Source organism: Genypterus blacodes, unplaced genomic scaffold (assembly GCF_046128005.1).
Source record: "Genypterus blacodes isolate CSIRO-AG114 ecotype Tasmania unplaced genomic scaffold, CSIRO-AGI_Gbla_v1 ptg000195l_1, whole genome shotgun sequence".
In the NCBI taxonomy this organism is placed as follows: domain Eukaryota; kingdom Metazoa; phylum Chordata; class Actinopteri; order Ophidiiformes; family Ophidiidae; genus Genypterus; species Genypterus blacodes.
In genome coordinates this window covers 796,393-812,900 of record NW_027466995.1, presented here as the reverse complement: position 1 = coordinate 812,900, position 16,508 = coordinate 796,393, and the positions used below count along the sequence as shown (strand labels likewise).

The following is a 16,508-nucleotide window of genomic DNA, read 5'->3' as shown; positions in this document are numbered from 1 at the left end:
TTTGATTTTGGATTTTGTAAACCAAAGTCCACTTGGTGCTTCAGTTCTGCTGGTATCAAACTTATTGTCGTCTTTTTGTTCTTTAGGTTTAATGTATTTAACGTAACAGTAATCGATCATTTTAATAATCTGTTTTTTTTCCCTCAAAGTTGGCTGACGATGCCATTGAGTGACCGCTGACGTGTGACATATTTGGTGACTGTTTCTGACAGGGCACTAATGAACGACTGGCACGCAAGCCAGTCGTTAGCCGGCCGGGCGAATTACCAGGTTGCATGCAAAGGACTTGGGAGCGGGCCAGGCGACTAAACGCTTGAGTCATTTTCATTCTTCCTCTCCCCTCCCTGTGGAGGGAAGTGAAATGGAAGATAATCTCATCAAAAAAACATAACAACTGTGGTGAAAGAGTAAAACCGCTGACTGCACACATTCACCTGTGCAGACTCTTCGGTTCAATCTGATAAAACTTCACGATCATCATCATCATCTTTGCTCTCTGCAACAAGGGAATGGAGCTTATCTTCAGGTTTCATCAACTGCTTACCCACTGAGCTGGCTGAGCCTATATTTTGAGTGGTTTGCTCTTGACTTGACCTTTGACCCGACCCTGTGAGTGCTGGAAGTGGCATGACCTTGGAGGTGCTGTTATCTGCTCTGGAGCCTTTCAAGTTTTGGGATTAAACCACAATAACTTTGGTCTGTCTCGTCATCTACATGCTTTGATCGCTACAACACCTCCATCCATCCAAACATACATACATTACATTACATTGTGCAAATCTTACTTGACACTACCTCTGAACTAACGAGGTCCCAGTCTTGGGACTAATGAGGACCTCAATAACTGTGTTTGACATACATAAGTGCGGAATGTTCTGGTGAAGTCCTGGGTGGTCTGGAGATCAGGACCACCAGACCTGGAAAAATCCTCTTAATAAAGTTAAGCTGTGGTTATTAGAGCTATGGGTTTATGTTAAAAGAAGCTGCTTTTAGATTGGTCAGGTCAGACAGGCCAGCAGGCAGATGGTAACCTTAAGAGCACAGCAGAGGGCGCTGTTCCCCCCTCTCCCTTCTTCTCTGAGCCTGACTGAACCTGAGCAGTTGTTGTGTTTTGTGCATGTGCGTCTTCTTACTAAAGGATTAAACTTGTCAAAGTTACAAACCTCTGCATTCTTAAAGGTTTATAAAACCTCCCTTAGATAGAGACAATAACAAACTGTTAAGAGGAAAGTAAATGGATGTTACTGTGATAGTTTTCCTTAAGTCTTTATGGAATTCTTCTATCGAATAAACATAATAAACTATTCTCATTCCACAGTCTGTGTATCTCATCTCTGCTAACACAAGCGGTGGCTGTTGCACTAGTATCAGCTGTATTTATATTATTACTACTACTAGTATGCATGTGTCTTTCTCTGATTAACTATCGATAATTCATGAATGTGTCTTGCGCAATGTTTTCAGAGTGTCCACAGGAGACCAAAATTCCTCAACTGAGCCCTCGAGGGACATTCATTTTGACATCAGTGATTCATCTTTGTTGTCATGATACACCCCACAAAAGCTCCTGTTTTTCAATCCACTGACAGCCAAAAAACTAAGTCTGCATCTGGGAAACTTTGTCACTGGTATTTCGCCTCTCGCAAGAAGACCCTGTGACCTGGCAAAGGTCTGTTATGTAAGTGTTGATGTGTGGGATTAATGTTGTTGTTGTATAACAATGCAGTCTTGGTGAAAAAGGGATTCAGATTCAAAACACTACTGGATATAGTCTGTGGCTATAATGCAGTGTTATGGCATATCTTGCCTATAGAGGGCTCACTTGATTTACTGTTTTATTTCAAAATTGATGATGACTGAATGGGCCCGCGGGAGACATATTTGAAGATAAATATATGGGGGAAATATTTGAAGGAAATATGTCTTTCTTCATCCTTTGAGATGTCTGCATAGACAGTCCGTCCAATTGTATCGTTCAGTGTCCCGCCAACGTCTAAACTCTTGGTAGTCATTCAACATTGATTCTGATGCATACCAGGATTCTGTCCAAAATGTTCTTAATGTTGACTGAGGTCACGGAGAGAAACCAGTGCTCCTCAGTCCTGGAGGTGATTGACAATCCAGTGAGAAGGGCTGACGTATAAGCTGTTATATTGCTTTACTCCCCATGGTGTCAAATGGAAATGAGATGCATTTCACAGACTGAGCTCTGTGTGCTTCAGGTGGAAGTACAATGTGGCTCTTGAGAAGCTGACAGAGGTCACACCACTCTGTGAATGTCATCAACACTGATTCATAACCTTTTTTTCCTCCTTAAATTGGAGGTTAGGAGAGCGTGTGTTTTGCTCTATATTCCTACCATGCTGTGTGTTGTTCTACTTTACTGCCCCGGTTGTAATTCAACAGTGCAAACCTGAAGTGTAAAAGCTCTTCCAAACAAAGCGTCAAGTGAATGCCTGCCAGCTGCGGTTACTTGTAAGACACGCAGGATGGAACCTGCTGGAAATTTCCTGCAGATGTGATCGCATGACTGGCCGGTGACAACTTATAAAAGAAGAATCTGGGGCACCCAGTGAGCCCCCTGGAGACAGGGAGATCAAGCTTGCAAGGGGATCAGGAGAAACAGAGTGGGGTCTTACCTTAAAAGGCAGAATCCTGAAGGCTGGAGGCCGTAAGAGCAGGAATGTAGGTCCTCTGACCTGAACACTCCGTGCTTTCAGACTCTTCTTCGCTTAGTTGCGAAACTGCACACATGTAGAAGGATAACACTGAATTTATGTAACCCAGACACTTCATATCATGCACTTCATGACAAAACATTGGGAAGGAAATGGATGACATCAGTTCCAGTTCACAGTCATTTTGATGAACACCATTCCACATAATGTATTTGGGTGCAGCTTCAGGAGGGACCACCCGAAGAACCAAACCAAACGGGATCTATACTACAATATGTCCAGTACATAAGTGCTGTGGGTCTGTCTGCCCCCTAGTGGCCAAACCAGGTTGAACAACTGATAACATTCACCGTTCACCTGAAATATAAGAAACAGCAGTAACAATGCAAAATAAATTATTGCTAAAGAAAGAATACCTGGAATGAAACCTCCCAGCAAACCAAAGCATCTAAGGACCATCTAAGTAAACAAACAAGTGTTTCCAGTGTCATCTGGTGTATGGGAGCTCCAAATACCACCGGTGACCCACTTTGAGAAGCACTGCTTACAGTACATACAGTACATGTGACTCCTTCCTTATCTGCCGGCACATGCCTCTCAGTAAATTGGTGACTGCCTCACTGCAGGATCCCGGGAGGTGACTGAGGACAGTGATCCCATTAGGGTGACAGATGTGTTGTTGAGCTGCAAGAGGAAAAGATGGCGAGTGATGTCACTCACTTCTATAATGGGAGGTACCCTCTAAGCCCACCATGCTTCCTTCTACATGACATTGAAGGAATCCTCACAGGGCTGTCTGGAGGAAAAGTAGCAAAGACCAAATATATAAATACCTCCTATGGGTGAATATAGACAGTTGGGCAGAGGAGAGCACCCTTAATGGGCAGTTGCCGCCCTGGATACGGGGCATGGCCTTTAAAAAGAGCCAAAATAGAGTCAAGTATGATCTTAAAGAGACTCACATGATCCTAGCCTTTGGTGTCGTACCCTTGCACTGCCTTAGAAGGACCGCTGAGACAGAGCACCCAGGGGAGAGCATATATTACTGTCCCGTCCCCTGGGTGCAGCCACAATCCCATTCCTCCTGAGCTGGAAGAATTATGAATAAATATAAATAATTCATGGATTGTTTGCAGAGTGGGGGTTGTAAATTAAGCCGATTGAAATGGCAAGCAGAGACTTTGTGCTCAGCCGCATGTCCTGACGAAACCCTCCAGTATTTATTATAAAGCTGACAGGAGGATAGTGAATGTGACATCTACATGGTGTGTGAAGGCAAGGCCACATTCTCTCAAATAAATAAATAAATGAATGTGTGAAGCTTAGGGAAAGTTTCCAATAGTGGCACTAGGAGATTAAACACAGTTGTGACATTTTGGTTGAGTTAAAGGGAAATTACAGTAAACTGTGGACTGTTATAGATCATTGGTAGGATTGTAAATTTTATACAAACACATGATTTGTGTTAGGACACAATCTTTGACAAAGATCTGGCATCAAGTATCTGCCAAAATAGCCTGAAAAGCTATAAGGGTTCACTGACACTGTACAGTGATACAGCTCACATGCTTTTACTCTTTAAGTTTAAAGTGAAATGTTTATTATTATCTTAGATCAGTCAGCTTATTTGTGGCACCACAAGGCCCCACGAGGCAAATGGCAGTTTGTGTTTGAACTTTGATACACATAACTCATACAACACAACATCTGTATAATGTATATGTATGTATATGTATGTAAATAATAATGTAATAATAAAGAGGTACTTTAACAGTTAAATAATACAAAAAATGAAAAAAACTAAATACGAGAAAGCCCTGTATTAAAAAAAGCAAAAATAGAATATAGCAAAATGGATCCAAAAGTATTTAAAATATAAGTAATCCTTGTGAATGACAGCCCTGTAATAAATTATTGATTGGAGTAAGTTATTGATGAACATGTTCCACAAAATCCACAAAATTGGACATGCAGGGTTGAAATATTGAAAGTTCTCAACTGAAATAATATTTGATAAAAAAACCCTCAATCTAAAGTCATTTATCTAAGAACAGAGATGTTATATTTGGGGAATTTCCATGACTTCAGAGTGATTCGCTGCTCTGCACCAGAGTCAATGCTCAGATCTCTTCCCTTTGATATATACAATTCAAGGTGTCATAGTGAGAAAACAAGGGTGATGTTGTTACCCGGCAACAACATTTTGATTGGATGTTGGATGTAAAAATTGTAAATGTGTTGCACAAAATCCACATTGCGCTTATAAATGTTGTGCAGAGGACATTGCAGGTTACAGGTAAGTGAAACATGTGTGTGAACATGTTCCTTGTTTTGGTGTGCGTGGCTAAATGGTGCCTGGGTTTTGTCGTGCAGGCATCCTGATCCTCCGAGGTGACATCGCTCTGTTTAATTCTCTTCCTCTCGCTGCCCTGCTTTCAGCCTTCACGTGCTGAACACCCAAACCAAACTCTCTATGGTTACTGTCAGACAAACAACAGTCAACAGCGCTGTTAACCCAAAGTGTCTACCGCCTGCCAGACCAAACTGCATGTGAGCGCGCTTGTATCTGCACTGCATCAACCTCCTCTCCTTTTCTTCTCCCCTGAGAATAAAGCTTGTTGCGCTCTCTGCTTGTTATCTTTTGAAAGGGAACTATGGCCCTGCACTGCTAAATCAGCAGATCTGTGGAACACTTCAGTCCAACCTCCACGCTCAGCATCCCAAAGTAAATGTTCCAGAGAAACTTCCCACACTTTGATTTGATCAGAGTCCATTGCGCTTACCTTTGGAGCACGTATAGTATTTATATCACCAATGGATACAAACGCTGCAGCATGCAAGAGAAATATGTAACGATAACATTTCCGGGAAAAGCTGTGCTCATGGTTTAGATATTCCCTCCTTTCCAGCCTGTCGGATGGATGGAAAACTCTAACCTGTGTCATTTTCTGCAGTAGAACATTTAGGTGAAAACAAGAGGCGCTTTATCCTCCTGCTGCTTGTGTCTCTGCTGTCTCCATCTCCATCCAGCGAGCAGGGAAATGTCTTATTAAAGTTTCCCTCTGACATGGCTCAGGTTCTGCTACGAGGGGCTCCCTCACCAACACCTCCATGTTAGAGACAGTGTGCACATTATACGCCTCTGTTGTGGAGGTCGGGTGGAAAGTTTTGCTGGGTCTGAGTTGTGCTTTCATTGGCACTGCTGGCCTCTGGGCCAAAAGCTAATGAATCTGTGAACTGACAACTTCACCTTAGCCCAGGAAAGTGAGGAGATGGATTCCCTGGCTCACTAGTTTACTGGAAGAACTTTCACGATATTTTCCTGAAGGAATTTAGCTGTAGAGTTTAAAGCAAATGTCCTCAGGAAACAGCAAGTGTGAGCATTTCCCCTTACTGGTCAGTGGTCTGTGCATGTTTACAGGTTTTGTGTTACTTGTTTTTGTGCTTCACAATGTGTACCCAGTCATTAAGTTACAAGTGACTTTGCAGATTTCTTGCTTTGTATCACTGCCTTGTTTTAGTTTGACAAGAAAATGAACAATCCTGTATTTTGAGTTTTGTGATTACATTACAAAATTCACTTTCAATTTCAATTTTTTTCCCTACTTTGATCCTGAAAAGCAATGATAGAAGAAGACCTTCATCCTTACATCATATCAGGCTGCTGTGTCTTGTGTATCATCTTTGTTCCCTGCAGGTTTGTCACCACTGTACTGAGCCAAAACAACAAAATCAAAGAAACAGAATTCAGCACTTGGGCCTTTTTGTGTTTTTGTCAAGTAAGCAACTGGTTGGTAAATTACAAGGCAGCAGGTAGAGACGACACCCGTCACCTCCCTGTCTGGAAGGAGCGTCTCTACGGTGTGACGTCACTCATTTGGTATTTGTTGCTCTAGTGTGAATAACATAAAAGAACGTTTGAAAAGATGTTTTCCATGTGAGTTCTGTGTGAGAAACCTAATGAAGTGAACCGAGCCCACGGAGTTAAAGTATGCAGTGTAGAGAGTGAAACAAGTGGAATATTGTTCTGGGTCTGTGGGTGTCACACAATGAGGCGCCTGATTGTGTAGTCGTGCAGCATCTTTGTGGTGTTAACTTTGAAAATGTGCAGCAGTCGGTCTAAAGGTTACTCCAGGTCAAACGTCCACCTTGGCCTCGCTGTAATGAGAAGCAGAAGCAGGAATATTTCCACCTTCCATCTCTGGTATTTTCTCCTCTGCCCTCAGAGTCTCAGGGACTAAAGCAGAAAGAGGAGAAGACCCTCTGAGTCTGCCAGTGGTTTACACACACACACACACGCACACACACACACACATAGACACACACACACTGTTCACGCTGAGCCTGCAGATTTCTTATCTGGGATTTAAAATAATGGAAATGTAATAATGGAAAACTGCAACCGGTGATGGAAAAAGATCTAGATCCTTTACTAAAACTAACACATCGTTATACAACTACATTTCATTACAAGTTAATGGTCAAGAGTTTACTTTGATGTAGTTATGTACATGAGAGGTGCTTGCAGCATATTATGTAGAGTTTTATTCAAGAGTTAAATAAACGGCATCATCTTTGTCTCTGATCAGTCATCCTCTCTCTCTGTCTAAAAATTGTGAATTCAGGGCATTTACTTGCAATAGAGTCTTTATTTTTCATTGTATTCCAGTAGTACTGTTACTTAAGTAATGGGGTATCACTATGTTTGGTAGTTAAATTGATAATTAATTAACCAGCTGTTTCTTCATACTGTAGCTTATCAAAGTCTCTGTACTTTACACTGCTGTGTAGTTTAATCTATAGTCATTTGTAGTATATTTCATGGCTTCAGAAATGTTCCAGAAATCAAAACTATTACTGATGTCAGCAAAATGTAGGACACTTGAGTACATTTAAGTGAATCATACTTGTGTACATTCCACTCCAGTCTATAACCATGAAGGGTCAAAGCCAAATGTTCACCATGTCAAACCGAAACAACCGTGCATGTTGTGTAGAGCGCTGAACTCAAAGTAGGAGAGCACGAAAGAAGCGTTTAGAATGTAACATATGTGCAGTATTTGTATTGGATTTCACAAAATGCTGCTATTTCCTGGGTATTTTGTGTCGAGGAGCTTTTGGCATCCCCACATGCACTTCTAATATGTTACACAACACACTCTGCTGTGGTCACGGCTTCTTTTGTAAACAGAAGGGAGATTTGCTGGGGTCCTTGCCTGTCAAGTGAAGGCTGTCATCACGTCAATGATGCCCCACTGCAGGTATAACCATAGTAATTACCTTGACAGCAAAGATTCCACAAGATATGTTTCAGGATACGCAAACTGCAGCACTAATTCTGGGATTTTCTAGCGGTCAGAATATCTGCCGTGACATGGTTCGTCTTGCTCTGGGGAAATGTTGACGTCTCCTCTTACATTTGGTTTATGCCGCTTTAAAATGCCTCCGCCGGCCCAGTCGCGGTTGTTTACGGACTTTCTGAGGTCTCTGAGGGATGCGGAGAGGTTCGCCACATCGCCCGGCTCAATGACAGAAGAGGATCCAAACCCGAGTAATTACTCGCATGTGAAATTCGTTTTGGGACAAAAACACAGCGGACGTTTGATGTGGTGCGTGAAGGGAATGCAGGGATTCTGGCCTGTTGTCTACATCTAAGCCTGACACAGTGGCACGTGTGTGTTTAGGGATGCCTGCCTTATCTTGAATTCGTCAAGGGCTTGCTATGTACAGAACAAGCAAGGCCTCCATAGGGTCTTGTAACGACTTACCCTACATATGTCTGCACTGGAGGGTCCACAGAGACAGAGGATCAGGGTGAGGGGGACGCTGTGCAGGGTGGTGGAGTTCAAGAGGCTGAAAGTACGGCTAATCACTACTGTCCTGCTCTGTCTGACTGTTTCCCCAACACTGCTGGGTCAACACTTCTTTATTGTAGTAAGACAGAAGGAGAGATGGGGTCGTCCATCACTCGACACTGAGCAAAGTTTGCCTGCGGGCTGCGAGCGTGTGTTTTAGAACGCTATCTCCCTATACATTCCGCCTCATGGATAGTACCGGTCTAACACTTAAGCTCCTCCCTCTTCACTGGAAACAGCTGATTTATGTCTGGTCCTGGACACTTGTGCTCTGTGGCTGGAATGCAGGGAATGTTAAAGACCCCTCCTCTGCCTGTCCCGTCCACACGCAAACAAATGGAGCAGGCGCCTAGTTGGGCAGATGAAGGCCCACCGGTGCTCCCACTGCAGAGCAGGGAGGCAGAATGTGAGGAATGCCAGAGGCGAGAAAAATAATCCATTCTGTCGTTCATGTGTCAATCTGTAACTCTGTCTTTCCTCTCCTTTCAGTTTCTCTTCAGCTAAATGTCCCTCGCAAGAAATTAGACAGTGTAGGACAAACTGAATTTATTTGTGTTATAATATTAAAAGCAGTAATATGCATAGTACTCTGTTGTTTGAAATAGTTGTGTGACAAACAAAAAAAGTGCCTCATTTAAACGCATTAAAAGTCACAAAACGCTATAGTTTCATGGGGAGTCAGAGATCCAGACGGTGTGTAAAAAAAAAACAGAGAAAAGGACCTCAACACTGGTGAAGGTTTTGTGTATATTGCGTAAAAGTCAATGTAACTCCAACTCAACTCAAATCTATCATGTGGTGTTGTACAGAAACAAATCAAAGGCACAGTGGCTGTTTTAGCTGTAACTCAATAGCTCATGCATTGGAAACACGCCGCTAAAGCATGGCAAACGAAAACAAGAAACATGAATCAACACTCCATAGAAGCTAGAATAGTTATTTGTTTTGACAATAAAAACATAAGTAGCTCGACCTATTTTAGCTCATCTTCATCACAATGATATATCCAGACACCATTTTGATTGCTGCATGAGTCTCTCTGTCTTTCCTTGTGGCTGTAAGAGTTTATAAGTCCCTTTTTCCGCCCGGGGCCTCAGCACAGCTTAAGGCCTGCTCTTCGCTGCGGGTTTATCCATTATGTTGAGCACGTCGTCCAGGATGGACGGGCCCAGGTCAAGTTCGAGGGAGAGGAGCGACCCGGTAATCTGGGTGAGGGAATCCTGCGACGTGCTCTTCTCTTTGGAAAACTCAAACTCAAAATCGCAGATGCGGCCCTCTTCCACCCCGCTGTCCCTGTCCACCCAGTCCCCGTTGCATTTGGAGAGCTCCTGCTTCAAGCTCAGGTTAATGTCATTGTTAAAGTGTCCGTTCCATTTGCCGTTGCCATTGATGATCCCTCCGCCATTGCAGATCTTGCTGCGAGACACGTCAGTCTTAAAGTGCCCTTTTCCATCAAAGCTGTTGTAGCTGTCACTGCTTGCGTTGCTGTTCAGGCTTCCTTTGCAGATGCTGTTGCTGTGGCCATTGATGTAAAATGGTGAGGGCTTCTGGAACCTGTTTCCACTCTTGTTTATTTTGTTAGCTTTGTCCACTGCGTTCAATGTAGGCTCATCTGTGTTCTCCACCAGATCCAGAACGATGTCAGATTTAGATTGGATGTCTGCAGATGGAGACGAGGGCTCGCTGTTGAAGACGTCCATGGAACGCAGCAAAGCGTCCATCTGCAGGATTTCCATCTCCTTTGCACTGTCAGGTTTCACAACATTTGTAGGCTTTACAATGTCCTCTATGGGCTCTGGGGGCATGGAGAAGACAGCGGAGGAGATCAGGGGAAGGGTGAGTGCCTGGCAGCCACCAATGGTCGGGAGGGAGATCGCATTCTTGAGGACTGGAGATGGGGTTTCGGCAAAGGAAGCTTCAGAGGCGCTGTTTGCCCTTAGAAACTCGCTCTGGAAGCCAAACTGAGGATGGGCACCTCCCTTCCCTTGTAGAAGCTCATACTTTCCCTGGAGGAAGGACATGTCTCCGAAGGCGTCTCGCTGCCCACCCCGGCCAATGTGGATGGTGTGGCGAAAGTCTCCCAGCGGTGGACTTATCATATCCGGGGACAAAATATCTCTCAGTCTGCATTTCTTCCCCTTCTTGTTATTGCTGGGTTTCAGGTATATGGGAGCTTTTGCTGGCATGGCTTTGACTGTGAAAGAGATCTGCAGATATGCAGGACAAGAAGAGTCGAAAATACTTTGGAGTTCTGGACGTTACAGTTCCTCAGGGGAAAAAGCTCCAGTTACATTCTCAGCAATGCGCTGGTCGGATGTGATTCCAAAAATAATTTCAAAGATTGTGTCATTGATCAGGAAACAGGATTCCAAAGGGGTACCGCTGATGTCTGGTGTCTGTCGGAAGGTCAAACAGCTGCTTTTCCTGAAATCAAAGACAAATAAAGAGAATGATTAGATTATTCGTCAGCAGCTCCATGGTAGCAGCTCACTATTTTTGCATTGTTTAGACTCCCTCCCCAGTGATTGGTGCTGCCGATTCAAAATCCTGTCCTGATATCCAGACAACACAGAAATAAATTATAGATCTGGCTTAAGAAAAAAACATCCCCATTGTCTGTTTGCATCTGGCACGTTCAGAAGCGAGAGGATGAGGCCTCGTTTTCCTGCTCTAAGCCACATTCACATTTCCACACATGAGCCACCTTTGGCCTCCCCACTATGGAAGTGCTAATGTGGAACAGCTGGAACGCACATTGGGAGAGGCAAAAGGGGGACTTTATTAGGATCAGAGCAAGGAGGGAGCCTGTTTCAGGATCGGGCTACTGCTCAGACACGCACACAGAGATAGAAAAAGATGGAACAGAGGCGAGGGCGGGGGGTCGGGGGGGCTTGGGGGGGAGCGGAGGAGGGAAGGGGTTTAAGAGGTTTATAAGGCATTGTGTGAGAGAGATGGAGAGAATCACATGCGAGGAGAAACCGAAGAAAATAATAATGAGGAATGTGGATTGATTTGTATCTGACAAGAGGGAGGCCAGTCTTGGTCAATAACATTTGGATTGAACAATGTATCGAGACGTGTGTGTGATTCCATGTATTGGAGCGTTCGTATGTCATCAATACTGTCTAGCAGCCCTAGAGTAGGATGAGCCTGATAAAAAGAGGAAAGGATGAAATGAAATCACATAGCGACCAGAGATAAAGGGAAAACACACCGTAGGGGAAGGGAGTTGAAAGTGTGTGTGCGTGTGTGTCCTGCGTGTGTGTTTGTAGGAGGGAGAGATCACCAGCGGAGGGGAGAGCTTGCCCATTTATAGACATATTTACTTATGAGAGGTCTGTCAGCGGTGACTGTCTGACAGAGTGTAACGCCGCACCAAAGTGCCTGGGCGGTCAAGTCCAACAAAAAAAAAAGAAGGTTCGACTGAGAAAACATCCACATTCCTGCTCCAACCGGCTCCACCGAGACACACTGCAGCAGCCTTATCAGGGACAGTTTAAGTAGGCTATGTTTATTCAGCAGGCACATTAACGCAGCGCATAGAGACCTCTGCTGTGTTTGAATCCAACAACCGGGCTGGATTAAGTATAATATGTAAACATCAGAGACAGATGGCAACAACATGCATTTTCTTACACGGATTCTAGTTTTCTCACATGAAGAGCAACCTGTCTTTGTTTGTTTTCAGCTTTAGAGACTTTGATTCACCGCTCTAGTAAACTGATGTGAAGTACTGGGTAAGTATTCTCATTTAGGGGGAAGCCATTACAACACAAATAAACCTGTCGCTCATCAGCACCATGCGGCTATACATAGACATGACAAACACGGGAGCAGGGATGCGGAACATGTGCCAGTGTGTTGAACAGCAACGCCGCTCTCTCTCCAAGGGTACTTGTCTATTTGAGTGCCGGTGTGAGTGTGGGTGTTTGTGCGAGGTGTTTGACTGCGCTCGCGAGAGATATCTGGTTTGAATGCACGCCATGTGTGCAGAGGAGATGGTGTTTGTTTGCTAATAGACTAGGCAAGGGGAAGAGAAGAGAGTGAGTGGGTGTGAGGAGCAGTGCTGCAGTCTTTGATGACGGTTTGGGAAAAATGAAATCCCTCAAGCTCAGGCTTTTCTCTTTCTTCTCTCTCTCTCTTCTCCCATTTGTATTTTCAGCATGTTCCTGTTTCTGCCCCGCTCGATCGTTTCTGACCTTGACAGCTGATGCTCGCTGCAGTTTCCCCACCGCACCCGCCAACCAAGTGCACCACCAGGTCTGCCAAGCCAAACAACTGCAACTTACAACAACTGCAGGTGTTGTTGTGCTGCTGTGAGTAAGAATAAGAAGGTCAAGGCTTTACAGCTGTCTGAAACATCAGACACACCCTATTGATTATTGGTGTGTCCTCATAAATTAGAACATCCACTTGGCCTGGGAGAATCATGTAAACCCAGTGTTCTGTCGTGGCCTTCACAGCCCCCCTTGCCCTCTGAGAGGTGATTATCTGGGTTGAAATCAATAGTATGGATGGAATATATAAGAAATCCTAAAGCAGCAGAAAAATCCCAACGCTAGCAGTGCTCTTGTCTTTTGTTCAACCTACCTGCAGTGGCAGATGGTCGCCTTCTTCAGGGTGAATAACTTAATGTCCCTTTGTATTGCTCTTTCAAAAAACATGACATTCCAAAGTCAAGCAAGTTCAGCTGTACTTTCTTAAGTGAAGGTCCAAGGTTGGGAGTCCAACAGCATCAGACTCTCAAACTTAAATGAACAATGCCACGACATCAAACTAACAAGATGATGTCATCGAACCACCAAAAATGATGTCATCAACTATCAAATGTCAAATGTCATCATACAATACACGTGATGTCATCTAACCAGTACAGCTGATGATGTCATACTTGTCATTTAAATAAATCTAGTTCCTCTTTGGCTCTTACACTTCCCAAGGTCAACAGCTGTGGCCCACGTGAAGTCGGCTGGTATGAAGAAAGCCTATAGGTCTGACCCTCGTGTCAACCACCGTGCTGTCGGCTTTTATGCCAAACAGGACTGGAATTCCAACCAGCCCACCGGCAAAGTTTTACGCAAACAATAAAATGGTGTCTTTGATGTTAAACTGCTGCTGCAAAACCATTAGGGAAATCATTTTAATGGGGAATAAAAAATTAGTATGGGTTCAAATTATACACAGATAATCTCTAAAGCAATAAAAGTTCAGTAGGTGTTAGCTCAGCAAGAAATTAATCAATCACAGCTCAGGATATCCCAGCATAAATCCTCACAGCCTGCTGACCCAAGGAATCCATTTTTTCTCTTCAGGCTGGCAGCTGTATTCTGCTTTAGCTCACAGGCCAGATTTGCACCCTCCTTTTGGAATGAGCCCAAAAGAAGCAGGGTGGCACGTGTTGTCCAGTTCTGAGCCAGGCGCCGTCGCCACTGCAGAATGCGGTCGCGGGTTTCGTTTACACATCCGGGGGGGGGGGGGGGGGGATTGATGGGACGGCAACTTCCTCGGAATGGCTTGTCTGAGTGGACATCCTATAATGAATGCTGAGGGATAAAGCCAGTGTGTCATTGGGTCAGCAGCAGCTATCTGCTTGGGCATGATGTGATCTGGATCCTCTCCAGTCACTATTAAAACAGAGCTTTGCCTCATCATAGCAATGTTAGTTGCTAGTGAGGGACGAGGTGATGAAGCTTTGAGTGTAAGCGCAGACAGATATGGGGTGTTGGGGAGTCGGTATCTGGTTATTAAAGTTGTGGCATGCAATTTGTCTGGGTATTTTTGCACACCTCTTGTATTTATGTAAAGTCACGTGCGATGGAACTGGGTCAGTGTATTCTTAGAGCGAGTGTCGCCCTGCTGTAGTCCAAACAAGTGCTGTAGTTTAATGCTGCCCTACAGTTTGGGATCACTGTACACAGGAACGACTGCAAAGCCACTGATGAGGGACGTCGTTAAGGAGCAGCTGCTCAAAATGTGGCCTGCATATGACTTTGACGTTCCCCAAAATAGAATCTAAGCATTCCCTAAATAACACGCTGTGATGGGATTACTGTGCTGACATTTTACATTCAGCACTTTTGTAGTGGCTCAACATAAACATCCAGACAATATATTCCTCCCGCTGTGTGTTCTCGTCTTGCTGTTTATGTATAAAGTTTCCTAAAACTATTCTAACATGAAATCACGGCCTTGACTCCTCTTTGAATAGCAGGACGACCCTCTCTTTGGGCCTGTTATAAAAAGCAAATTCTCATACCACAGATGGTAAATGGTAGCTTATACAGAATGGACGGAGCTGTTTGTTGCATAAAACAAACCTCAATTATAGGCAAAGGCTTTACTTTGGGGGCCTGGTAGCTGTGCCAGGACGACGGTGAATAGCAGGGTGGAGTGTTTGTTCTGTCTTTCTTTCTCGCTCCCCTGTGCCACCCGCAAGCATGGCGAGCCCCTGCCAGAGTTATCCTTGGCAGGGATGAGCGGGAAACCATTTCAAAGCACACGAAACATGAAGGGAATGTCAACATGCATATGCATATTGGTTAAGTCCTTTCTCCCAGTATACCCTTCAAAACCCCTCCGATTCGACTCCCACGACGGGCTGAAGCAAAGCCAGCTCTGCATTTTAGAGGAGCATGCCTTAAGCGTGTAAGCCTGAGTAAGAATGTCTCTCTTGGAAAGCAGGGAGGGTATCGTGTTGCTCTTAAGTGTTCAATCCTTATGTGTTCCATGTATGCGAGCACTTTGCTGAACAAACGTCTTGTTACCACCTCAACTCTCCGTGCATGCTTTCACACATGACACTGGTAATGAACGATTACCCCATTCTGTTCTCCACATTCATTCACCGGGAACCTAAACCCGCACACTTGCATGACAGCAGCCAGCATTTACCCATCAACTAATACATCAACTGCACCACAATCTAATCAGAGCATGAAATGAAACGTTCTCCTCTTTTCACTCACCTCAGGGTATTCCAATGGATTGATCCTTTCCAGGTATCAGTGGTGCTCTCCTGAACACTGCAGACCCTAGTTGATGTCTGACTCTCTGTGTATGTGTGTCTTTGTGTGTGTGTGTGTCGCTGCTGTGCTGTTCCTGCGGCTTGTTGACACTGCCCTGCCTTCTTGTCTCTGCCTCGGGCTGCACTTCTGTCGACTGGGACGTCTGCCGGACAGCTGTTTTGGAATTGCTCTCAGGCTCCTATTCCCTCCTGAAACAGTCAGTCTCCTCCTACACCTTCTTCACCCCCCCCCTCTCTCTCTCTCTCTCTCCCTCCTCTCTCTCCTCGTCTCTCTCTCTCCCTTCTTTTCCTCCTCTCTCACCCTCTCTTGAAGCACCTGTGCATGTCTGTCCTCCTTCCTACCCAGAGCTCATATTTTTATAGCAGTAGTTTTTAGAGGATCCTCGTTGCTTCCTGTCGCTTGTTGGCGCTCTGATGAGAGATCAGTAGCTCTGATCTTGCAGCTACAGCAGATCAGGCAGATGCCGAGCTGGCTGCCTGATGTGATGTCTGCCTCTTTCTGCTCTCCAGCACAGTGGGATCTGATGTGCGTGTGCGTATGTGTGTGTGCGTCTCCCTCTCTGCCTCATTCTGTCTGGCTATGAGACTGCCCACATCAGATAAGAACTAACTTCAGTCCCTCCTGCTTCTCGCGATTCCATGATCGTGGAATGCGTGATCAACAAAATGCTGCATTTTTTTGCGTGCTGCGTAATTTCCCGTTTTACCACAAACATTTCACAAAGATGGAAAGATGGTCAAAATCATTGTGTGAAAGCAGAGAAACTGATTCCTCACAAAGCAGACAGTCAGAACATCAAGTCACTCCACAGGGGCTTCCTCCTCCTTTAATAAGCTGATTATCATGCTGTACAGGAATGTTTAAATCTGTCCGGCTTTTGTAAACATTGCCTTACTAATGGATCCAGTTAAATTTGTTTTTCTGAACTAGTTGTCTTTAATGCTTGATGA

At 44.5% G+C, this 16,508-nt stretch overlaps 1 protein-coding gene across 1 annotated transcript; it reads right to left on the bottom strand.

The window, feature by feature from the left end:
* Positions 1-9,624: 9,624 nt before the first annotated feature.
* On the bottom strand, positions 9,625-16,103 carry cdc42ep3 (CDC42 effector protein (Rho GTPase binding) 3). The gene is made up of 2 exons (XM_076169336.1): positions 15,499-16,103; positions 9,625-10,957 (listed from the first exon to the last, which is right to left on the bottom strand). Exon 2 carries the CDS (start codon positions 10,717-10,719, stop codon positions 9,637-9,639), a length of 1,083 nt encoding a protein of 360 aa, XP_076025451.1. The 5' UTR covers positions 10,720-10,957; positions 15,499-16,103; the 3' UTR covers positions 9,625-9,636.
* Between the last annotated feature and the right edge of the window lie 405 nt (positions 16,104-16,508).

Coding starts and splice junctions, on each gene's coding strand:
- cdc42ep3 (XM_076169336.1), bottom strand. CDS start 10,719: ATGCCAGCAAAAGCTCCCATATACCTGAAACCCAGCAATAACAAGAAG.